A 25230-nucleotide genomic window follows, 5' to 3' on the forward strand; every position below is an offset into this window, starting at 1 on the left:
CCAGAGCCCTCATCTAGCAGTTGTACTGCAGGGACAAGCCTGGATAAGATCCCCAGCATAGCCAGTAAACACAATGTGATAAGCGGGTAACTGTCACTGTCACCCAAGGGCATCCTGGTGTACTCCTGCTGTCCTATTGGAAGGAAGGACTGAACATTAAACTCTGGTTTGTGCAGCAGTACAGCAGGGCAGATGAATAAAGGAAAACATTTTAATAACTATGCACTATTAATATCACTAGCAGGCCATTAAATCACCCATACAACATGCATTTAATGAAGGGGAATATGTTGTTTGAACACTGTGTAATTGTCAGACTAACTCGTTTGGCAGAGCAGCATGTTTTGCTTCTTGAGCTATGACAGTTTCGTGAGGTTGCCAACAGAGTCGGAAAGGTTGGCATTTCACTGCAGAGATTCAGAATGATCTTACGGCTGAAGCTCCAAAGTCACATTGGAGAGAGCTAAATTCAGTCTCTTTTTTTGTGACAGATCTCTATAGTTCCTTCATCTGTCTACCTGTTGTTTTCCCACTCTGTAAAAGAGGCATTGTAAGATTTTCTTCCCCTCAACACTTTGGCTTTTTAGGATGCTAGTTTTTCAGAGGTAGATACATCAATAGTCACCTGAGAGATAAGGGACGGTGGTGAATTTTAAGGAAAACTTTAAAGAAAACACCTCTCCGTTATGTTTTCCTCACCTGTGTACGTTTGTGCTTCCCCCAAAGACACAGCCCAATTATTGCAGACCTAATTTATTGTTTTAAATGGAACTCTTTATCAGGTTTAATACGTAGAGCATTGTTAAAGCCTAGTCACAAAACCCTTTACATCTGCAATTTAACTTTAATTTGAAATTCAGTTTTGAAGGAATCAATATTTAGCAGATTTTTGCAATCTGACTAAGTCTGCTTACTTAAGGAAAATAAGTCTTTCCATTGCTGCATGTACAGTAAGAATGAATTTCCCTAATTTTTAAAGAAATTGGAAGAAATTGGATTTATGGAAAGAGTGTTAAACATTTTCCTAGCAAGAAGAGTCCTGAAGAAATGAAATATATTCTGCAGAATCCCTGAGTATATAAAATACCTAATATCAGTATCACTGTGTGTCTTTTTGACAAGTTTCAGCCTTTCAGAAATACTTACAAGTTCCTAAAAAGTCAGCACTTTTTCAGAGGAAGGCAGTGAACTAAGGCTGTTTTGGCAAAATCAAAATGTGAAGTCAGGTATTTGAGGAAAGTCAGTCTCTTATTATTTAATTCAATCCCTTCTTTTTTTTTCCTCTATTTTTTTTCCTTTTTTCCATTTTGACATCACATAGTATGGCAGAATAGTTAAGCAAGAAGTGGTCTTCACTCCTACAATGTATCTTGTGCATCATTTCATACTGCAGAAACCTTCAAGACCTGTTTTTAAAATTATATTGGTAAGAAAGAATTCTTACCACTACGGTAAAGCAGACAACGTTTAGTCACTGAAGGCTTCTAAAAGCAGGGTATGAACAACCACAATATAGGGATATACATGGATGTTTCTATGCATTCATTGTTGACAAAATGATGTATGTATTTATTTCTGTCTTTCCGAAACTCTCAAACTGTGTGGGATGAAATGATTGAAACCCCTGTTTCACATCTATCAAGACCTTGTTATGACTTGCCCGCAGAAAAAGAATTGTGTTGTGCCATGGTGGTCAGAGCAGCAGGTTCCTGGTGTTTGGCTAGGGCACGCACTAAGGTCAAGGCACGTCGCGAGTTTTACCTTCTCGTCCCCTGTGTGCAGGCCTGCGGTCATTCAGTTTTTCAGACAGCATTTACCAACCAGCCACACACTCCCTACATTCTCCAGAGCAATGGCAACCAGACACATTTTGTGTTTTTACTCTCGGAAGTAGCTTGCATCCTGGTGCCAATGTGCAGGCAGCACAGCTTGGGAGCCCTGCTGTAGAGTGTGACAGTGCTGTGATACCGTGATGGTGATGGGAAATTCAAACCCAACAGGAGGAGCAGCATCCGTCTGAAAGACCAGCAGAGGACTAAATTGGAGCCCATATGAATGAGCTTATGTCTGTGCACACTGTGTCAAAAAAACAGAGCTAATACCTAACATTTGGAAAAGACTGGAGCTACTCATTTTTTAGAGCCTACAAGTGCTAAGATAGTGTGAATAACATGGGCAGAGAGGTTTACACTAGTCTCATTTGCTCAATACAAAGGGAAACAAGGGTTCAGTTCCCTTTTCAGCTTCATGAAAGCCAAATTTGTGTTTCTTGACTCCTAAATATCATCCATCTCTCATACTGTTGCTCTTTCACCGTTTCAGAGAATTTGAGATTGATTGGCCAGGAGGGAGAGAGCACAAGTGGGAATATGATTGTGTGCAGCCGTAAAGTGTTTGTGCAGGAGTAAAAACTTCTGAGTTCAGGTTGCTGTTTCTTTTTTTCTGTTAAAGGAATTTGATGTGCTTGACTTTGCTTAAACTTTGGCATATGTGGTGCTTATATTGGTTTTTTTCAAAGTTGGCACTCACTGAAACTAGTATTATAATTTCTGGCCCTTTGTTTAGATTTCTCGTTTCTCCAAGTGACCTTCATGTATCCTTTCAAGCACAGTTTTTCTGTAACATCTTAACAATGACCAATCTTCGCTCTGAATTAAGCCCTACCTAGTAGTAAGAACTCTGCCTTAAGCATAAGCAAGGTATTTTGCTTTACTACTTATATTTTATGGGCACTCATCCTTAGAATTAGTGATGGCACTTAAAATTTACATTGTAGCAAAGGGAGAACAGGTTGTTTAACAGAAAAATCTAACTGACATTAACAGGATTTAGCCCTGGCCTTTGCTATCCAACAGTTTTGTGAAATAATCTAGGGGACTTATTTTATCAGTGAATCTCTCTCAGGTTTGTATCAACTACAAAGTTGTTTTTTCAAATCAGCAGTGCACAAGGCACAAGTGTGGGAGACATGCAGAGATACCATATAATAAATATGACACCATTACATACCTTCAGAAAAGAAAAGAAATGGCTCCAGCTGCTTTTTGTGAGTGACGTGGTCTTGTTGATGTGCACTGGGAGATCACAAGAACACCAAATATGTCAAGTTCTTAGGGAAATTAGGCACTGGAAAGCCTCAATTCAGATTGCAGTCTGTCTAGGCATGGAGCTTTTCATCCCTCTTGAGGCTGGGACAGCTTTAATGCCTAACCGTTCTGTAAGTGGGAAGTAAGACACTGAAAATCTTCAGCACATCAGATAACTTTTGGACAAAGGTCTGGGAAAGTGCTAATTTTGACCATATTTTGATCTTGTTTTCTATGTCTTAACAGTGATGCAGAAATTCACTGTAAGAGAAAAATTAATAGTAGTGGTGGAGAATTTAATTTTTTCATGGACTTTTACCCAGAAAACAGCACAAATGATTTGTGCACTGTAAAAGCAACACTTTTGGCTTTGAGTTCTGTCTAGCTGCAGCTTCTCTTAGCTGTTAATACATGAGAACATCATCACAGTTTATATTTCGTGCTGCTGAAGTGTAGGTATCAGCATAAAAAGGAATAAAACTTTGATCATTGTGAAATCTTATGTTAACTTTCTGCTTCTTTATAACCACTGAAAGCAGTCACACGCAGGCGGTGTTTAGCATATTTGTTCATTCGTTTACCAAAAGTCATTTTCACATCAAAACAGTGTCATCAGCTGTAATATACAGTGTCTATCTACACTTCCATTTCACAGGGAAGAGATGGAACTATTTGATTTATTAATAAAACAAAGAGCTTTTGCCATAAATCAGAATTCAGCAGCTTTGTTCCCTTACGTAAACTACTATTCTAGTTGGATTTTCTCCCCTCCCAGATATTATCTGGTTAAAGCCCATAATCACATATTTCAAGTTAATTGTAACAGAACACAAATACACAGACGGTTAGATTTAATGATAAAGGACTTTTAGTTCCAAAACTGAGTCATAAATGAAAAGAATCCAACAAACAGAGGAGGGAGAAAGACTGTTGCATGGTGGTGATGGTGAAGTCGGGCAGGGTTGGTCCTCTGATCTTGACAAGATCTTTCTTTTTTGTGAAGACTTTAGCTCTAGGTTTTAAGTAGATTTTTTTATTCTTATTTGTGAAGTCACTGGCTTTGCTGGCAGGTTTTCTTAGCAGAAAGGGAATTCAGTCTGCAAACTTCCAGTTGCTCTAGAAGTTACTGTGTCTGTACAGCACTGAAACCATGCTCTCTCTGCTGAGTTCAGCAGCCACAGAAAACCTGCATTTGATTACGTTGGGTTTTGTTATTAGGTGTCTCTAGGGATGTTATGATTGATTGATTGATTGATTGATTGATTTCTTTCTTTCTTTCTTTCTTTCTTCCTTTTTTTAAGACCACTGAATGAAAATTTGTGCTAAAGTAACTGTATTATATGTAGTATGTTATAATAAAAAGAAATGTTTCCTTTTCCAGTCTTTTCCCTCCAATTTACAAATGCAAGTTAAACTACAGTGGTAACTCTTCTTTTACACAATACTTAGGCAGGCAGGCAGTGTATTATTGAAACACCTTGAGCAATGTTTGTAGAATATTTTTCCTGTGCAGTTTTTTTTTTTTTTTTTTTCTCCTGCCAAGGAACATACCAGGGCAAGGAAGGAAAAGGTGATGTTCTGGAGCAGCAGAGCAGGCGTTACATAGACAACACAGGCTTTCCCAGCACAAGCTTTGGTGTGACTTGGGAGAACTTCACCTTCTCCAACAAGGTCACGTAAAGACAGCTGCCAGGAGCACTGGCTGCCAGTATAGTGTCTCTGTAAGGGGAACCTTTGACTGCTGGAGGCAGAAACACAGAGTGTACAGTGTAGGAGCTGTGGTAACAGATTCCAGATGTCAAGGCCTGAAAGCTTTGTGATGTCTGTTCTAGCCAGTGATTCCTTCCTTGTGACTGCTGGTGTCTGTGCCTATCTGAAGTGAGCAGCTGAGGAACAAGGGTCAAAGGGGGTGAATGTGTGGCTTTACAGTATCTGCCCCTCCCTACAGCCTCTGTAGAACCTAATGCTGAGCGTTCCCAGCATCAAACTTCAGTCATCTAGAGAAATTTAAGGCTTACCAGGAGAAGTATCTAATGAGCTTAAATACCAACGGTATGTGGTGCTGAGAAGATCATCTGAATTTCTTGGTAAGGCTCAGGTACTTGACTGCCAGCTTTGACGTAATTTAGAGAGTCTGATTGTTAGCATAGCAATCTTCTTTGCTCAGAGCTGTCCTTTGTTTTTACTCCTTTTTTCCCCCCCTTGTTTACAAGCTGAATTCTGCATATAAAAGCGATTCTTTCCTCCAGTGGGCTGTAGCTGTCTCTAAGTGACAGCCCATCTTCATGGTTCTCTTTATTATCTCTTGTTTCTTGAAAATACAGGAAAGGTTTCCAGAAGTGTCAGGCGTGGGTGGTTTGAATTGTCCTCTATATACTGTAAGTCTGTCTTTCTTTCAGGCGTAACTGGTAGAAAAATGAAGGAGGGCGTTGATGGTGATGCTGACATATCCTCTAGCTTCTTTTATCTCTTATTTAAAATCTAGTTTCTTCTACCTCTTCTGAGTAGAGTCAATATCAAAAAACAGAGACACCTGTATGCTTCAGAGAAGCTGGCAATGAGATCGTGTCTGTCCTTTGGTTGCTGATTCTCAGTCAGCTATTCCCATGGTGTGTTCTAAAAAGTAGTGGTTGGGGTCTGCAGCTGCTCAGCAAAAACATTATAAAACATCACATTTGCAGTGTTAGCACTGTTGCAAGCTTAATAATATGATAATTCACAATTGGTTCTTTCATTCAAATGGTGTGCAAAGCAGTTTTCTAAAGGTAGTCCTCACTGATGGAGACAAACAGCCTTCTCAGCAGCACCAGGACCGGATGTCTCTGATTTCACTGTGTAGTCTGTTTGATCTGGCAAAGAAGGGAAAACCTTGATTTTTATTTAACAAAATCAAGTAATTATGCTGTGATAGGATGTTTTTCCTCAGACACAACAAGGTGCTAACTACAGGTAAACATATATAGTCAGCAAAAATACCAGCTTCAGATTAATGAGCTAGAGAATCAAGAAGGTTTTTAAGTGTTAATTAGGAAAAAGTTACTCTGCTATATGTAATTTACTGTAGTAGATTAATTTATCTGTTTTGGCATAAAGCAATTAAGTAGTCTTGCTAATATTTCAAAAGCTCATATTAGCTTTTTCATAATTGGCAGTATATTGACTTATGTTGTCCTAGATTTTCAGTAGCTTCACTGAATGTGAAGTATAATGATACTATTGAATATTTTGAGCCTTCCGAGATAAATTTCATTTTTCCACTCCAGACCAAATTCATTTGACTTCTCGGCTTCGCATCTTTTACCTAACACTTTTAGAAACTCATGTTCTTCCACTCGCAGAACAAAAAAGTCAGCCTGGTTTTGGAAGGCATCTAAGGAATTTTGGTGCCCAGGTCCCTTTGATTTTCAGTGCCAGTGCTCAGTGTCATTAATTTGATTGCTTTTTAAAAAAACCCTGGATTTTAATATATTACGAAAGCTAGAAAAGAAAGTGATTTTGACTATAATTTGCAAGTTTTTGCCCTAAGTAATTAACACTTTTGTTATTCCAGGACTCAGAATTTGACCCCTTGAAGTTCACCAGTATCATTGAATGCGAGAAGCCAAACAATGACTTAAGTAGGTTTCGAGGTTACATGTGAGTATTTCATATAATATCCTTCAGTATACATTCCCTTTCTCTAATATGGAATAACATAAATGCTGGTTTGGCTTAGGTTGTGTTCTGTAAGTTGCATCATCATCACATCTAAATAAGGCTGCATATTTAAGGCTCTCTTAGAGGATCCTCACTTCAGGGTGAGATGGGAGCCTCACGTTTCCATTCCATAGGATGGATTTACTTTTTAGCTTTGATCAGTTTGCACTCTAGAAATGAATGCATGAAGCAGTGCAGTTACAGACACTCTTCTCCCTTTCCTTCCCTCCATGGATCAAAAAAAGCTAATCTGGAAATGGGAAGAAATAGAAAACTAGTCCAAGAGAGCCAACAAAACAAACACAATCTGTTGTACACTGCTTTTATGAAGATGGGTCTATTAGATGTTTCTTTTAATATAAGCATCATTGAGGAAAATCAGAAGGCAAAACTGATATTTCTCCAGCTATGGCAGTATTCCTTCCCTCTCATTCAGACAAAATACAATTGTCTCACACAAGGTGCTTGTACATTACCATGCAGAATCACCTATGACCACTTGACTTAATTCTAAACAAACAGAACGGCATTAACAGGGTGCTCATCTCTGGCCAATCAGTCCTGCTCAGAAACAAATGTTTTAGTATGTGTAAAGCACTTTGCTTCTAGCATAGCCAGGACTGTAGTGCGCAGGCATGCCAACAGGGGTGACTTAGGACATGCACTCTTGCATGACTTATTTATCAAATATCTGTAAACACATAGAGAGTGAGAGCCTGGGATATTTAATTTTTGTCTAAATTTTAATGAAGAGAGTCAAACAGGCCCTAACCCTGTTTAGAATACAATGATTTATTACCCATATTGATTAGGAGTGATAAGCAGTATTGAATTGCGTAAATGGCACAAGGTAAATTGCTGGAGCTTGGGGAGTTTTTTATAGTGATGCTATTTACCACTTCAGTTACTACTCTCAGATGTCACAGATTGTGTGGGATGTACTGTCAACTGGTGTAAATCAGGATAGCTTTTTTGAAACTACATCAAGTTGTAGTGTGGGAAAATGTGTTCCTTTATTTAGCAGTACAAAGCCCTACAGTTCATTTAAAAATAAAAGTTTAGTATTAGACATTACTGCATGAGGGTGTAAAACTGTCTACATTAATAGAGAGCCTGATCTACTGCACAAATGACATTTCCAGATATGGAAATGCAAAGTTTGGCAGCTTTTCTAGCACACTTCATGTGTGTGAATCTTAGTCCCCAAAATATTGAGCAGAGGTTGAATACTGTAGGAGATATGCATAAATTTGTCTTTTATTTTATATATATATATTTCCGTGTGGAAAATGTCTGTAGCATGTAAGTTACAGAACCATTTGAATTATGTAGCAGAAAACATGGTAGTACCATTTAGAAGACTGTTGTTCAATATTGATTCTATTTAATCTTCTTTATATTTTAATGTTTCATAAATGATGTGAATGTATTTTGACACAGCAAAAAGCCAAGACATCAGTTTTGAATCTGGCAGAAAGCATCAGGTGATTTATAGGTCTCATCAGCTATGCTGCAAGAGATTTACAATTAAAGGACTGTGGCGCATTTGAAGTAAAGGGAGGGGACCAACCACTCAACAAATAAACTCTCAGTCTTCTAATTTATCATGGAAGAAGACTTCCCCCCTCAACTTTTTAGATTTCCTTCATTAGTATCATGAAATCATGGGTCCATTTGAAATCATATAGTAGCAAGATGAATAGTAATTAGCACATCTGAATTGAAACATGTCATTGCCATGTCAAACTCAGATCTTAACTCTTGTTCAAAATCTTACCGGTAGTCACTGCTTGAAAGAAAGGTTCAGATAGCTCCCATCTGATAATACCTCAATGGAAAAGAAACGTTACTGAGATACTTAAATAGGGATGCTATGAAACAGTAGACATCCAGAGATCTATATGTAAAAGCTGTGCTGAGACATTAATGTCAAAGTTTGCTTGATGTTTTGACCTCTTAGTAGGTTTCCAGTTTTGATTAAGACTGTTCTTTTCTGTTTAAAATACAAAGAGCTCCTTTGGTTCTAATGTTTGTGCTGACAAATACTTCAGGGAATAGAAATATTTTTGTGTGTGTGTGTACATGTAAAAATTCTGTTCCCCACAGTTATTCTGAAATGTGATCACTATAGGTAACCGATGTAGAACAGGCAGGCCAGGGTAAAGGGAGACATGATATTAAAAAAAACACAAAAATATTGCAAAATACATTGAAATGGGCCTGGCTCTATATTATATCTGCAAAAGTGTAGTATGCACATTACTACATATGACTTCTTCAGTTATATTGGCACAATCTGCATTGAATGCAGTCTGGATGTGCAGACAGACAGGCAGACTACCACTTCTGTTCAGGTACTTGCTTTAATACTGTTTTGCAGTTTTTGCACTCTCAGATATCCCAAGCATATTTCTTCATTTTTATTTCTCCTATAAGAAGTCTTCTGTGTAAAAACAATAGAATGAAATCTTACATGCCTCCTGCCTGTATGTGTCTAGCCAGATTATGTAAAGTATGCATGGCAAACATTCAAAAATCCCATGCCAGGTTCCAAAAATAACAAAATTTACTTTAAAATTTTGTTTCTAGCTTTTTGTGTGTATATGGGCAAGGGAAAAGGAGAAGTAGTATTTGGCATTCTGGCTTTTCAGCTTTTCTCTGAAAGTAAAAATTTTATTATTAGACAAGAACGGAAAACTTTATCTGATCAAACAAAAATTAGTATAGCAAGGAATTATAATAATAATAATACAAATACATGTGTGTATTTCTATTTCAAATCTTGTCATAAGATAACAAAACCCAATTAATAAGAAAACTTGTTAATTTTTTTTTTAAGAAAAAAGTATAAATCTATACAGTGATGTCTCTTTAATGTGCTATAATGACAGCACCTCTCCTGGGAAAAAAACAACCTAGACTTTTTCATCAGAATTGAGAGTCAGGAAGATTCTGACTGATGACGTGCACTGAGACTATGTTTACGATTGTGGAATATTTTCTTTGGGAGTGGCAAGCCTTGGAAGGTAATGCCAGCTCTACCATTTGCTTTGTAACACACTTGAGAATCCAGAGAGTGAAAGAAAATACTCTCTTCTGAATACAGTTTTGATACGTCACCTTGTTACTTAATGCTGGTAAACATGCAACAAGGAAAAATATAATAGAAGGATGAAGTGAGCTACCATCGGACATTTTTTTGCATTGCTCTATTAAACTAGGATGCTTATTTCTACAAAAACACTTTCAGAGTGCTGTAGAGAAGAGGTAGCTAACTGCATCTGGTCTGCCCATTTCCCCTAATTCATGGTGTGTGTGTTTTTTAGATGTTTAGATACTGCATATTTGCGGTGTCATCTCTGTGAGAAATTGCAGAGAAAAAGCGCATTGCACCTGCACTCGCCAGTGCGTTTCCTCGTGGGCTAGCCGTTGCGTTCCAAGTGTCTGAGTGGCTTCAGCCGGCTCCTGTTTTACATACTGACAGAGAAAAGTTTCCTCCTTTGCCTCCAAAGTTATACTGGCCTGAATCCAGAAAGGGGAGAAGCAGACTGTTCAGCCTCTGCAACGAGCTTGAGGTTTGTAACTCTGCAGGGCTAGAACTGAGATCTAAGCCATCTCTCCACAGGACAGAAAGTTGTAGCCTTGGCAGGTTTGTTTACAAAGTGAGCAGTTGTATCTAACTCCAATTTTCATTATTTTTTAAGCCAGACCTTTATGTCTCTAATTTTTTCTTCCTTTTATCATCAGTGCCCAATTACCTTATATGTATGTTCTGTTAGTGAGTCACTGGGAGTGAGTGCAGACAAGAAGGAAGCAATGAGTTTCCTCCAGCCCCTGCCAGCTTCTTTCTCCCAGATTTTTATTTCATCCATGTTTTCTAGAGGTCTGGTGAGCAACAGGTGAGTTGATTGACTTCATTTGGATATGGAAAAGTAAACAAGCAGTACCAAATGCTTGTAAGGATAAGATGAGTTGTGGTGGGAAGGCTCAGTCTGTGTGTGAGGGCAGTACGTTGGGGTCTTGGCACCTACAGGTTAACTTCAGATGTATCACCATTGCTATGCATCAGGTTCAAATATTGTGTAAGCTAAGATAGTAAGAACAAATGTATAATTGTGTAGAACACGTACACAACTAATTGTATATAAACATTGCCATGTACAATATACCTGTCAGAGTCCACTGTTACTGTCAAGTGTAAAGAACTGATGAAGGCTATAAAATCATAAGCCAGATAAATTCCTTTTTAAGTAGATTTATCTTTAAAAAGTCCCATTTATTAACAGGAATCAACTATTGTTTGGAGACTTTATTGGAAATTCAGACTAACATCCTCATGATTTATGAGCAAGGCTAATGTAGAATTCAGCCTTAAGAAGCAGAGGAATGGCAGAATCCTGGTCATAGTGTAATTTCTGCAGTATGGAATCATTAAGAAATTATTTCCCGTAGTTTAAGCCCAGCCACATTTGGGTAATTCTGCAGCTGGCAGTCAGTGCTTACACCTATTGGCATACTGCAAGAGGGTTGTTGGACAACCCCTGATTTTTGAAGCTCCTTTGGCAAAAGGGGGGAGGCAGTGGGTTAAGGAGGTTTGCTGGAGACGACAGAAGCAAAACATCTGTTCTTGTATCTAAGGCCGGCAGGTAGGATGGGCTGAGCAGGGGAGGTTCTCTCCTGATGAAAAAAAAAAACAAACTGCTTTTCATTTTTTATCAGAATCACAAACTTGATATTGTCTACTTCTTTCCTTCTCTGTTTCTGGTCTCTAGTCCGATGTATCACTGCTACAGCTACCTCAGCTGTCAAACCCACCACTTTTTCTCCACCCCTACAATGAAAAGCTAAGCATACCTGTTGAAACACCAGTGCTTTTAATTTATAATTTTGAGCAGGGAGTGGGTATAATACATTATACTGAATGAAAAAGGACTGTGTATATGTGTCTGTATATATATACATATGTATGAATGTGTATATAAGTGTTATTTATGGGTATATAACTCACTAAGAATGTTATCTAGAGGCTACAAAGCATAACCAGGATAACAGCATAATCTGCGAGTAGTCCTACTAGCCTGAGGAAGAGTACAAAGGATTCACCAATGTGAACCTTTTCTTCTTGCAGATCTCAGGATATCTGATATGGTTCTTCAGGCCTGAGATCCTGGGAGCATGTGCTGAAGTTAGAATTTTCATCCTTGTTTAGAGAAAAGAAATGATTCCAACAATCAGAGAAAAGCATGAAGATATAGCCCAGGTGTGAAGGCTTAGAAAATAGGAATCAAATTAAAAGAACTCCACCTTTTTATAAAAGGCACAGTTTTATGCTAGTTTGCAGATTTCGGGGGACACGGGATTTTAAATGCTCAAAGTAGCCACAAAATTTGCAACAGCACAATGTTAATTTTAGTATAGCACATGTGCTTTTCCAGGATTTCTCCTGAACTTGCAGCTTTCACTGCACCCCATTTTTTTTAGACTGTGGAAGTGTGGTGATTTTGATGCTCTGAAAGTGAAGGCAGAACATTTAACCAGACTTTGCTTTAATCTTCTCTGAGGCAATGGGATAGTGCAGTTGATTAAATTAAACTTTATTCATTTAGAAAAGGTTTGAAATTATTATTTGGTTTGTCTTTTTTACCTAATAAAACATTATAATGCTATTTTTAATTGTTGTTGTTATTGTTTAGCATTTCCCTGGTGACCGTTCATTCTCATAGGGCTGTTTTCTGTCAACTGAAATTTGAGTCCGTCCATACACAGCAGACACTAAGTTGTAGCGGAAACGTTAATTTGTTCCATTTTTCTCATGTGTTTTGCTGCTAGTCAACAAGAATCATCAGGGCATAGGCCATTTCGTCTTTCTTAGAGAGTCAGTGAGACACTTCTGAAAGAAATTTCTCTTGTTCTCACTGATGAACACATGGAATTTTTTCCCTTTCTCTTTCGTTGAACTGATGCATGTTATCCCTGGCACATCTTCCTCAGTATCACTGCTTCTGAAACACAGTCCTTTCCCAATTTCACCATGTTTATTTCTAGGATTTCTTTGATAAGGACATGTGAATAGTGGATTAATCATATGCAGTACACAGCTGCTCTTAGGTGACCTGGATTAACTGTGATTGCACAGTCAATTTGCACATGCACAGAAAGTCAATGCATTTTCAAAGCATTAGATAGGCTGCACACATGCTGTAGATTTGGCCTGCGTATCTCTAGTGAGCATTTGTCCAGGACATTTGTATGTCCCAACAGCAGCTGGTACTGCTCCAGCTGGGCTGCTGCATGTCTGGGATTCCTGGGTAGGTATTCTCAGTTTTTAAAGTCTGCCAAGAAATCTTCCCAGGAGGAAGATCTAAGGAAATACTTCACCATGAGGTTCACAAAACTTTGAAGGTGTTTCCTGGGCTTGTTATATTACAGAGTAGTGTGATTTAACAAGCTTAATGTTTTGACATGCTGTGCTTTGTTCTGTTCTTAAATTTTCCACAGTGTACATAAAAGTGGAAAAAGAGATGGACTGTTCAAAGAAAATCTTTTGTTACGTGGATGTACCATTAGAAATACTGAAGAGGTTGCAGGAATAGTAATCTATGCAGGTAAAAGTCTGACGAGGCATACCATCTTTTATAGCTTCCTTAAAATAATAAGAAAAATCCATATGACATCATTTGATGTAATTGCTTCTGCAGGGCATGAGACCAAAGCTTTGTTAAATAATAATGGACCCCGTTACAAACGCAGTAAGCTTGAAAGACAGATGAATGCTGATGTCCTTTGGTGTGTCATCATACTTGTAATCATGTGTCTGTTTTCTGCCATCGGTAAGTGCTCTTTAAAAGTATAAACTGAAGTATCAGACTCTTGGGATTCATGCACTTAGCTTTATTAAAAACATATGTATCTGCCAAAACATGAAATCCATAAAACTGCCTCCATACAGTCTAATTTTTGTTGTGTTTTCTTCTTTGAAATCAAGATGTCTTGATATATAAGCTCATCTAAATAGCTTCTTAGTGTCAATCAAATATATGCTATTAGTACCAGAGATCTGAAAGCTGTGATTCCACTACCCTTCATACCATCCAAAAATGTCAAGTCCAAAAGAAACTTTGTATGTAGTCCCTTCAAAATTACAGGTGGTACAGTGTAACATGCCATTAGCAGTCGACAAAGTAATTTATGAGCAGAGAATAAACATCATTAGCACAGTGCTGTTCCCTAGTACTATTTATTAAATGAATACAACATTGACACACTGTCCCTAAGGCTGCAGCTTTAACATTGAAGAAGTAAATAAAGGTCTAAGTCTGCATAAATCCAAGTAGAAGACTTTCTAGACTTCATGGAGTATTTAAGGAAATGTTGAGGTTCAGGTTAATACTCTTGAGGCCATTTTTCTGTTCACTTGTGAGAAAGAATTGAGTTTTACGTTTGGCACCCAAAATGATTCTTTATATATGGCATATAAATTCTGTATCCTTAATGTTTGTGTGTTCTGTAATGTTTGTGTGTGAGTCATATGGCATAAACACCAGAATGTTTCTTAACAACCGTGGTGTAGTTTAATCTTATGCCATTTTAATACATCTCTGTGTGCCTTTTTCCAGGTATTGTTAAATGCTGCTTAAAGATGAGTTTTTCCAGCTGTGAATCAGCCAGCATATTTGTTTCCACTGAGTTCATGACGCTCTGTTGTAGTGTCTCAGTGTTGGGGAGCCCGTCCTCAGAACTGAAGTGCCATGGTAGGCTTAATTGCGGGGAGGCACTGCGTGCAGCTGTCCCCGATGCCACTCCACCTGAGGGGTTGCCCCCCCCCCACCCCGTGAGCGGCGGCAGCGGGGTGTGTGCTGCTGTGGCTTCGGTTCAGCCAAAACTCCTCTGAGATGTGTGAACGCGAGTGGCAGGAGGTGGCACACAGTAGGTGACACGTAGGCCTTCCCTTCTGTCACTTCTGCTACGAGGGTAGAAACCACCAGCAGAGGGCCAGAGCAAACTGCTGGAGGTGGGAACAACCAAAAACAGCTGGAAAGAAATTCCACAGAATCACAGAATCACAGAACGGTTTGGGTTGGAAAGGACCTTTAAAGATCATCTAGTTCCAACCCCCCTAACATTTGCTTAAGCCTTTGAAAACCAGAGGTGCCTTCAAGACATGCAAAGCTACGTTCTGTAAGAGTCAGGCAATTTTTGTACCTTCTGACAATAAAGTAGAAGTGGAGGTACAACACTTAAGTAATTCTTTTGAAAATCTGAGTCAGGATATTTATAAAACAAGTGTTGAGGTAGGTAATTCTCAGTGTGGGGCTTTTTGCTCTCAAGAATAGAAACATAGACATCAATAAAGACATCAGTGTGGTGATATGCTCATATTGCTAGTACAGGGACAAAATCATTTGCTTACTTGGCTTAAATATTTTTATTTTTCAAGAGTTCAATGCTGAGTTTATGTATCAAGAGGTAAAGGACTTTGTTAGGTGTAGCTTACAAAAGATTACTTTTAAAGTAGGCCTTTGTCCTTTTTTTCTGCTTTCTGACATATAGTGAAGATAGTTTGAATGCTTCATATCGTGGGGGAATTCTTCCTTAGTTTTAACCTTAAAAACATCAGGCATACCATTTTAGGTGGTTTAGGACTGCAGATCCTAGTGCTCTACTTTAAAAGGCAACTTTCTGTCTCTTTAACAAGAATGTAATTTTCCCAAAATAATAATAATAGCCTTATCTTTATTTAGTTATGAGCACAATCAATTAAAAAAAAAATAATTCCACAAGGCTTAGAATTTCTTCTGTTCTTAGTTCCTCAGCTTCCATGCTCTTGACTCTGCTGATACTGTTATTTCATTAGTTCTGTAGAACTAACTAATTCTGTTAGTTAGAATCTGATGGGTAAGATTCACACAGTAAGATTACAGTCTCTTCTGAGTTTATCCAGCTGAAACTAGTTTAGTGATAGCTGGCTGGTGATATACCTAGTGTAGTCAATGGACTTCTTTCATTTTAACACAATAAATATCACTGAAATGAATCACTTTCTGAAGTCTTTTTTTCTCTGCTGATTACAGAAAGAGCCTAAACTGCTAATTTAAACTAGCCAGCTCTTTATTTGGATAAAGTTATGTGAAATGACTCTTGCATGTGGTCCTTAAGCTCCTTCTCAAACCCCAAATCCCAAGAAAGAAAAAAACCATGGTTTTGGGGCCTTTTTCAGAAGTCATGCAGAATAGTTGAAAACAGATATCACTTTCCCATGTAACTCAACTCTAAGAACAAATTCATACCATAAGCTTTTTTCCTTGGAGTTAATTTGCATTTTTCTCTCTTCCAACTCTTCTGCAGGTCATGGCCTATGGGTATGGCAATATGGTGAGAAGAAGAAACCAATTTTTGATGTTCCAGGGCCCGATGGCAAATATTTGTCTCCTGTTTTAGCTTCAGTATATTTATTTCTGACAGTGATAATAGTTTTCCAGGTAATGAAGTTGTACCTGCTGTCACCTGTGTTCATAGTTTGCTGTAATAAAGTATAAATGTGCAGTATGTGTAGTACCCCTTCGTCCACTAGGGAATGTAAGAACCTAATCAAGCATTATAAAGAAGTACATTTAGTCACTTTAAAATTAAATTTTAACTATAGACAATGTGCTAATATATAACCAAAAAGCTAAATTAAATAAAGTGGTCTACCCAGTGGTAAAAAGACAGTAACTTCTCTGAAAAATAAAGAAGCTGATGCACACAATAAGCTGTCACAGCTCTATTGCCATTGGAGAAGAAAATAATTTGAGAACCTTCCCCAAAAGACTCAAGTATTTTATTTTATTTTTTTTAGTTTAGTTTAGTTTAGTTTAATTATTTTTATTTTCATTTCATTTCATTTCATTTCATTTCATTTTAAACAAGGAGGAAAAGATAGGATGCAATGGGCCCTGCTGGGAGAAAGCAAGCTTTATGCTTCATATCCACTCACTGTGGAACAACACCTCAAAGACTGTGGGTGCCACTTTGGGTTCTGGTGTGAACATAAGTTGTATACTTTTTTAACTGCTTTCCAAAGATATGGCTCTTAACAACTCCATATCTCAGCTGGATAACAAACTCTGTTAAAAATTTTTTGGTCATTGAGAGAAATGTATTGAATGGTGAAGGTGGCGGTAAGTTAAGAGAAGTAACAGAGACTGATGTCACTGGAATGTGTGGAAATATGCCCAGGGGAACACTAGAGGAGGTGGCGTTACTGGAGACAGCAACTCCTTTATAAAAAGGAATATAAAAGGATGAGTTAATTTACTTTTTGCTCTAAGTTATTAGGTTATGGTATTGGTTAAAAAAATTCACCACAGAATTCTTTAAACACCAACCTTTAACTGTAGGTTTTGTTTAAGTAACCACATTTGCCACTTACATACATGCTATAATTTATCCCTTGTATCTAATTCAGCAAGCTACATAATGTATGCAGTCAGGAATTCCTCTCCTGAAAAACACCTACAGGGAAAAACTCAGGTACAAATTAGGAGTTTTGACAATCCTCAAGAAACAGGTGAAAATCTTTTCTGGAGAAACAACTTCTCATATATCTTTCTTCAGCAATAAAGTATGTTCTTCATTTAAATAACCTGCAGTGCAAAAGCCAAGGCTAAAAAGATTGTTCCTGTGGCGAGGTTTACACTTCTCATTTTGTTTCTCGTATTCCTGCAAAGTGAATTTGTAAACAGTCTATTATTTGTGGAGAATACATTTATCCCATTCTTTCACATTTACAGGATTCTGACTGTATTGTCTGATTGGGGTTGTTTTTTTTCTTTTTCTTTCCCAGCTAGTTTCCCAGCTCACCTTATTAGCCCAAAAAAGATTTGCTTCTATCCAAGTTTTGATAATCACCCTTCTAGACATAATAATGCTTTTCAGCTCTGCAATTCATCATGGGTTTTCCTTATCTAACACAGTAAATAAACTCTTTTCAAACATGCCAGTAACTTTACAGTACATGCTTAAAGTACATAGCCTCTTTATGTTCTGGTCTAGTACCAAGTTAAGTAGATTTTACTAATTCATAGTATCCTTGCTTCTGTTTTGTCCTAATTCTCTTTTTGTGTATTCTAGGTTATGATTCCAATTTCTTTGTATGTATCCATTGAAATAGTTAAAATCTGCCAAGTATACTTCATTCATCAAGATAAAGATTTATATGATGAAGAAACAGACTCTCAACTGCAGTGCCGAGCTTTAAATATCACAGAAGACTTAGGTCAAGTGCAGTTTATCTTTTCAGACAAGACTGGGACACTTACTGAAAACAAGATGGTTTTCCGAAGATGCACTGTTTCTGGAATAGAGTATTCCCACGATGATAACGGTGAGCTCATGGTTGTGTTTTCTATCTAACAGTTGTACTTTGGGCAATCTGAAGTAGATATAAAAGTTACTGTAACCTTAAATGAAAAAGCAAACCAAAAGGAAATGCATGCAGCCACTCAGTAAACTCCATAATAGCTGTTTTCAGATTAGTATAATTTGGTGTCAATGTTCATCTAGCGACAATCTTATCAAAGTGTTCTGTAACATCATCTACAGTATGTTGTCAAGACAGTTAAAGCTTCTGGCTTTAGTTCCTGATCTAGTAAAGCACTTGAACACATGGCTAATTTAAGCAAATTGAACACTGCCGCTGGTATCACAATTGTTTTGTGTGTTTGAAGTATACTATGTAAAATATCAGTTTTAAGCATACAGCCAGATTAGTGTCTGATTGAATACCTGGAATGAGATTATCCTTTTGTGCTGAGAAATAAATGTAAACAGAGCTGCTAGTTTTCATATTAACAAGAAACAGAATCTGATCTAATAGCACATTTTATGTTACCTTTGTCAGATGCTTTTCAATTCTCCTGTGTGACAGGTGTCTGCATTAAGGTATCTTCACTGCTGTATGAATGCTGCAGTTGAGAGAATGTCCCCGTGTATCAGGTTCTTGAACCGCTAAAAAGTCACTCTTTGTCACAAGGGAATGTGAGGGTTGCCATCCCTGTGTCATCTCAGAACCCTTTTAAAATTAAGATTTTGTGTTTTGTGATTTGTTTGTAATTTGTGTTATTTTCCTCTAACATTTTGTTGTTATCATTTTTAACATAACAGATCTTAACTCTTCAAATCATACTCGTGTCTGTATGCAGGAAAATATTGATAGCTACAGTATTGCATTCCTATTTGCAAAAAAATAAGTTTCTTAATCTACGTAAGATATAAAGGTCACTGATTAGAAAGTTTTCTCAGACCATTACAGAAGTTTGGCTTACAAATAAGATACAGAATAAGAGAAATAATCAAAATAGACTGGAAAATCTAAAACATGCTTTAGAGAGTTCATAAGATTCCAAATTGGAAAAAGGTATTTTGAAGTTTTGGATTTTGCAAGGATTGTTCTTTTTTCTCCTACTTTAAAGTAGTACTGAGACCTTACATTTAAGGCACTTTTCTTCAAGAAACTAGGTGTTTGGGTAGTGTTATTATCCCAGTGGTACAGAAAGAAGAACTTAAACAGGAGGGGCTGTGACTTCTTACCTCTGTACTGTAGGTAAAAAAGCAGAATTAGAATTAAGAGTGTGTTTCTGAACTCTTAATTGACCTTGTGACACTCTGAATATTCATTCTTTTTTAATTCTTCCTTGCCATTGATCTTTGGGTTTTTATACTAATTTCAGAGTGTACTCTATTCCTTTCAGGAATTTATACTGCCAACTAAAACAGGGCAGAAAGGGTATTTTTATGAGCTTGATATCATCAGCTGATATGTAGGCTGAACTCAGGCTCCTGAGTTTAAGTATTGAGTTTCAGATCTTTTTTCTTCAAATGTAATGTATTTAACAGAAATCTAAGTTTCTGCATGCTTTTCTTCTATCATTTCAGCTTACAATGTAAATGTTAATGGAAGCAGAGTGAATTTCACTGCAGACAGACGTGTCAAATACATAAAATAAAGTGATTCTTTTTGTGGTCGTTCTTTTAACATACAGCTATGTTTGGGCTTTCTTATAACTCCAGTCAGTGTAAAATTTCTGAAAAATATAATTTTTATGTTGACACAGAATTTATACACAATATTTTATACACAGTAATTTATTCGGGTGTTTTTCTCCTCTACAGAAAATAGATCTTTCTCTGTCATTCTATGTGTAAATGGTGATAATTCCTATTGATTTTGTTTCCTATAATCAGAAGTAACAGCACGATAAAAACTATTCTTCATTTAAGTCTTTTGTTAGCTCTATTCTCCAAACTGTTTTCCTAACTATCTCTTACCTTTTCTGCTGCTGAAACCTTCCTGTTTAGATATGGTAAAATGTCTATCATAGCTCTTTCTGGTTTTAGGAAGTGCACAAACAACATTTCATTACTGTGCTTGCAAATGATTTTTCAGCTGATCTGAGGTTTTGGGGCATATATTATAACTGATGCCATCCAGCTCTGCACCTCTGGTTTTACTGAAGATTTCATGAATCAGAAAATTCTTTCACTTCACAAGTGATCTGAGGCTGCCATATATGCAAGAAAACCAAGTACAATGCAGTAAATCTGCCTTTTCTTATCCATTTCAGAGATGATCTGTGTCTGTCTTCATTTATCTGAGTAATTTTTCAGGCATAGTGGTTTGTTACTTGGAATCAAACACTGAATAGCACTTCAGATGAAGAAATGAATTTAAAATTGTTGTACACAGGTTAAGATTCAAAAGCTGAAACAAGTCATTTTCTATTGTAAAAGCAGATAGCTCGGGATGGAAATATTCTTGTTCTCAGCTCTGGCTTAAGTTTGTTATTCTGCTGTAGCAGTGCCTGTTATTCCAGTTACTAGACCCTTCTCATGATAAGATCCTGTTTTCAGTTATAGATAGTTTTACAGAACTTTAACAGTTTGGTTCAAGTTTTCCGTGCCAGATGTTTGCCTCAGGCATGAATTCTGGGGGAGAAATTTCAGTCAGAATAGCTCCGTTCAGCCATTTCCAAGAACAAGGCTAAGATGTAACGCACTTTTTTCCCATGCTAAGTTCTGGCAGATCTTCCTCTGAAGTCATCTAGAGGCCCTATATTCTGGGGTTCAGCCATGCACACACATAGAGGGGGAAAGTTCTGCCTACAGTGGCAAACTGAGGTCTGAAATTTCCTCAGTTTGGAACTTTAATTCTCTGTTGAAGTATTTTTTTCTGCATAATCTACGACTGCACATATCCGTTAATTACTCAATCAACAGATGGTGCAGAGCCGTCACAAATTTTCTCTATAAGCTTTTCTCCCTAAAATTTGTTCAATTATGAGCAGTTACCCATTCTTTTCTGTTCTACAGGGATTGTTATAATGCATTTGTCATCATCATATCTGAGTTCCTTCCACTAGCGCATTAAGCAATGCATGTGACTTTCCTCATGTGTAGCTTGTCCTTTCCCCTTCTTCTTCTCCCTATGTGTGTAGTGCACATTTTGTTTGGGTTTGGGGGCTACTTAGAGGCATATGCTAGACTCTGTCCAGTTTGGCATGTTTGAGGCAGCATGTCTTTTTCTCAAGTGGTGGGAGTGTCCTTATTTTCTTTGGAAATTTGTTCCACGAAGCCATGTAAATTCCCTATGTGAAAGGTGAGCTTTATAATTACAAGAGAGAGTTCTGTTTTGCATCAGATGTGGACATGTTAATCATGGTTTTCATCACAGAGGCTTATGTGAACCTTGCACAGGGTTGAAGCAATTAAATGCTAAAATAGAAACTGAAACCCTGAACAAAATATAATACTTTTTTTAGGTAGTATAGGGAGCGAGGGGCAGTTTTTATTAATTTGCTGGAGAAAACATTTTCCTGTAGAATTCTGTATTAGCTCTAAGTTGCTTATGAGGCTGGTGAGGCTACGCCCAGGAGTATTGCATTGTTTTAGTCTAGACAAGAGGTGACAAAAACATGAATAATAGAGGACAATAAATTGTACCAGCATGGGACAGAATCTCTTAGCCAGCTGGAGGTAGTACAAAATATTACTCATGGGTTCTGCTATGCGAGAGCTTAGCACTGAAGGGGAATCCAGGAACGCTTGTGAAGCCTGTGAGGAAAGGTGTGAGTATGCTCAGCAACAGTTCCACGTTCTGTCAAATATTCATCATTGTTTAGGTCACCTATAATATTTTGGTGATGGATTAGGCACTGATAGGAATCAAACTATGGGAATTCACACTGCCAGTTTGGGCCCTGTGGAGGCTATGTTGATAGGGATGGGATTCTTGTTACCTGATTTTACATATTTGAATGAAAGATATAGTGACTTTACAGTTAATGGAGAAAAGTAAGTATTTGTAGGATCTGACTCATTGGACCTGTTTTAGACATTAACGTTTGTTGTCTATGAAACATGCCTGTTTCTCTGTGGTTTAGAATTCTAAATACAGGTGAAGAGAATTCCCACCTCACGTCTGTGTGACCTGCATTCTTTAAATCTGTTCTGTTGTCTCCTTCAAAGATTCTGCCTGATTTGCAGAGTGTTAATTCGGGAGCAGGGTATGTCACGGACCACTCCAAGTGGAAGAATGATTGTCCAGTTCATAAATGTCCTGGCCATTTATAGAATACCCATGGGCACTATAGTCTGGTTAAATCCCAGAAATGGATGGAGTTGTATCTACCTGTTACTTATTAAAGCTAACACCTTGCTATGTGTTGCTTCCACAGGAAGATGATACTGCAAAGGAAGGCTACACACCACAAAAAAAAAGAAAAAAAATCCTTCTAATCGGTATTTCCTCCTAGCCCAGAAGAATGTTAGCACTGAAAAAAAGGAGACTGTTTCCGTATATGTAAAATCCCATTGCCAGATCACAGCTCTTCCCTTCAGGCTAGTAGCCAGCTTCTAACAATTCTTGGAACTGGCCATGCCCCAAGTCTGTCTGCTAATCCCAGAGATAGTAGGTGCCCAAAAGCTGACTGTGCTTCTGAAAGTCGACATATGATTTAGCTACAACCAGATGCTCTTGGCCTGACATTTGTCCTAGTTGTTTTCCAAATGTTGAATTAATCGCACTCTTCCCTGTGGGGTGTGATCTCTGTTTTTCTAGTTTTAGCCACTCATTGTATGGAACTTTTGACAAAACGCGAGTTGAATTTCCTTGAATGCAATGACACAAATCTGAAAAACCTGAATTTTTCATTCTTTGCATTCCTTCCCCTTCCTTCCAATAGCTGTGAAAAAACCTCTAGACACCATAAGAAAAAGAGAAGTTTATGGGGGCGAAGGCAGATGATGAAAACCTCGGTGATTTTCTCTTGCCTAGCGAAGTTTCTTAATCACTGAGAAAGAAGGAGTTTATTTCTGCCTCTATTTTTTCTTGCTGAAGATTGACCAACAGCACATTTTATATTGAGAAAAAGTCTTTCTTAGTTTGGGGGGTTTTTTTGTAGTGGAACTTTCCTACTCTTTTTGTATGTAGTCAAGAGAGCATAACCTGCACATTCCAGCCACTTTGGAGAATTATATTTATTTAAAATAAAAATAAAAATCAGTAAAACCTTTTCCGTAAATGTAGCTATTGCTTACAAAGGGACTTCTCATCTGCCACCTTTACAACTTAACAATCTTTAGAAATCAGGATAGTCCATTTAGGCTTTCCCCAGAAAGTTCAAAACCTTTATCATGACTGGGTGCTTCAGGCACTCTGTGTAGCTTGTTTGTAGGTTCCCTATTTAAAATCCTATAGAAGACAATAACCCATATTTAGAGACTATTAATACTTTTTTCTAAGCATATACCTACACTCAAAATTGCTCTGGAAAATCTCCAGAAAAGTAGGAATGATCTTCATTTTTAAGTAAAGAGTTCTTAATGAAGGACTTAAAAGTTACTCATTTTAAGCCCCTAGGGATGCCAGCAGGTTAGAGGAAGAAAAATCTTTGTGTTTTCTAATCTCAAGACTTGCTTTTATGGGGAAGTTCTTGCAAAGTAAATTAAGTTAGATTATGTTAGCACGCTTGTACAAATTTATAGCATGCTAGCTGCTCGACTGACTCTTTATGTAGACACTAGAGTGCACTTCAAAGTGAAATAAGTTTTCACTCAAAATAATAAGGAAATATGGTGGTGTGGTGGTTTGAGTATGTACTGCACATCTAGATTTACTTCATGATAGTTCAGTAACAGCCTTATTCAAATTGTTTGGGGCAAAATGGAATAATCCCATGGCAAAATTAGGGCCCACACACTGACAGCTGAATTATTCTGGTTTAGGGAGTCTGCAGTTTTATTATGCTTGAAGGGAAATCCTTTAGAGTATCCTGATCCCACTTTCCTAGTTAGTGGAACGTCGGGCTGTATGGCAACAGTGTCTCCGTCAGCCTGCAAAATGGATGCCCCATCGCAGAACATAGCGTGGAAGGTAGAACAAAAAGGGGTGTCCCTGCCCATGGCAGGGCAGTTGGAATTAGATGATCTTTGAGGTCCCTTCCAACACAAACCATTCTGTGATTCTATGAAAGACAAGCAAAACCAAAAAATAATGAAATAAAAGGGTTTTTTAAATAAAAGAACGTCTCTTCAAATACTTAGAAGCTACTACAGGAGTTTTATTTATAGCTTACTGTTGTCTTCTGAAAGATGGAAGAGAGTTCATGGAATAAGTATTAATTATTGTTTCTTCTTTGTGCTGTAAATATAAAATGAACTAGAGGATGGTGAAATTTGACTTTCATGAATTGCATTGCTGTGTTTCTCAAAGGTGTTTGTGTCTTTGCCCTTAAAAAAAACCTCTCTAGCAGACAGAAGATCAAGGCCATCAATTTTCAATGCTGAAACTGAAAAGCATCCCACAACAATGTCTTTCAGGTTATAATGTTCACAGGAAAAGGTTCTGAATCGGAGAGGGCTGAGTGGGTGGAGAGAACAGCATGTTCCCAAAGAAGCACGCTTTGCACAGCTGAAGCATTGTGAACCTTAGCCATAACACAATGATTGAACTGGGTTTCATTATTTCTTCGGACTTCTTAATTCTTACTGCATAATATGTAAGACTGCACTTGAGAAAATGTTGAAGGGTGCTAAGGCCTGGTTTTTTATTATCAAGCTTACCTTGGTATAAAACTGAAATAACACCGTTTGTATCAAAAGAATTACATTTGACTTGGTTAAATGAGATTCTAGTCTTGTATTTACTTTCCCTTTTTCTCTTTCTTTCTCAGTGGCAGGAACAATTAAATGAATGTGCTACAGTGAAAACCTGTATAGAGAGCAAGAGATAGCTAAATTACATAGACTAGAAAGGACTGCCTTATTGGTATAAAACCAATAAATGAGTGCTGCATTAGGAAACAACTTTTGCTATGCTGAATAAACAAAATATTTGTAGATGTAATGTAAGAAAGAAGAAAGAGCAATGAAGAATACAGAGATACGGTATGCAAGCATAACTTGCCTGAAA

At 37.6% G+C, this 25230-nt stretch overlaps 1 protein-coding gene across 2 annotated transcripts in view; it reads left to right on the forward strand.

The window, feature by feature from the left end:
• Positions 1-25230, forward strand: part of ATP10A (ATPase phospholipid transporting 10A (putative)) — a 117521-nt gene that overhangs the window by 59928 nt on the left and 32363 nt on the right. Inside the window, exons 3-7 of one of the 2 annotated variants that reach the window (XM_075737565.1) lie at positions 6637-6722; positions 13281-13387; positions 13481-13612; positions 16128-16261; positions 17895-18147. In XM_075737565.1, the coding sequence (XP_075593680.1) occupies positions 6637-6722; positions 13281-13387; positions 13481-13612; positions 16128-16261; positions 17895-18147 (712 nt within the window). Of the gene's footprint in view, positions 1-6636; positions 6723-10569; positions 10682-13280; positions 13388-13480; positions 13613-16127; positions 16262-17894; positions 18148-25230 lie in introns of those variants that run through there. The other variant, XM_075737571.1, reaches the window with a different exon arrangement.

Source organism: Balearica regulorum, chromosome 1 (assembly GCF_011004875.1).
Source record: "Balearica regulorum gibbericeps isolate bBalReg1 chromosome 1, bBalReg1.pri, whole genome shotgun sequence".
Classification (NCBI taxonomy): Eukaryota; Metazoa; Chordata; class Aves; order Gruiformes; family Gruidae; genus Balearica; species Balearica regulorum.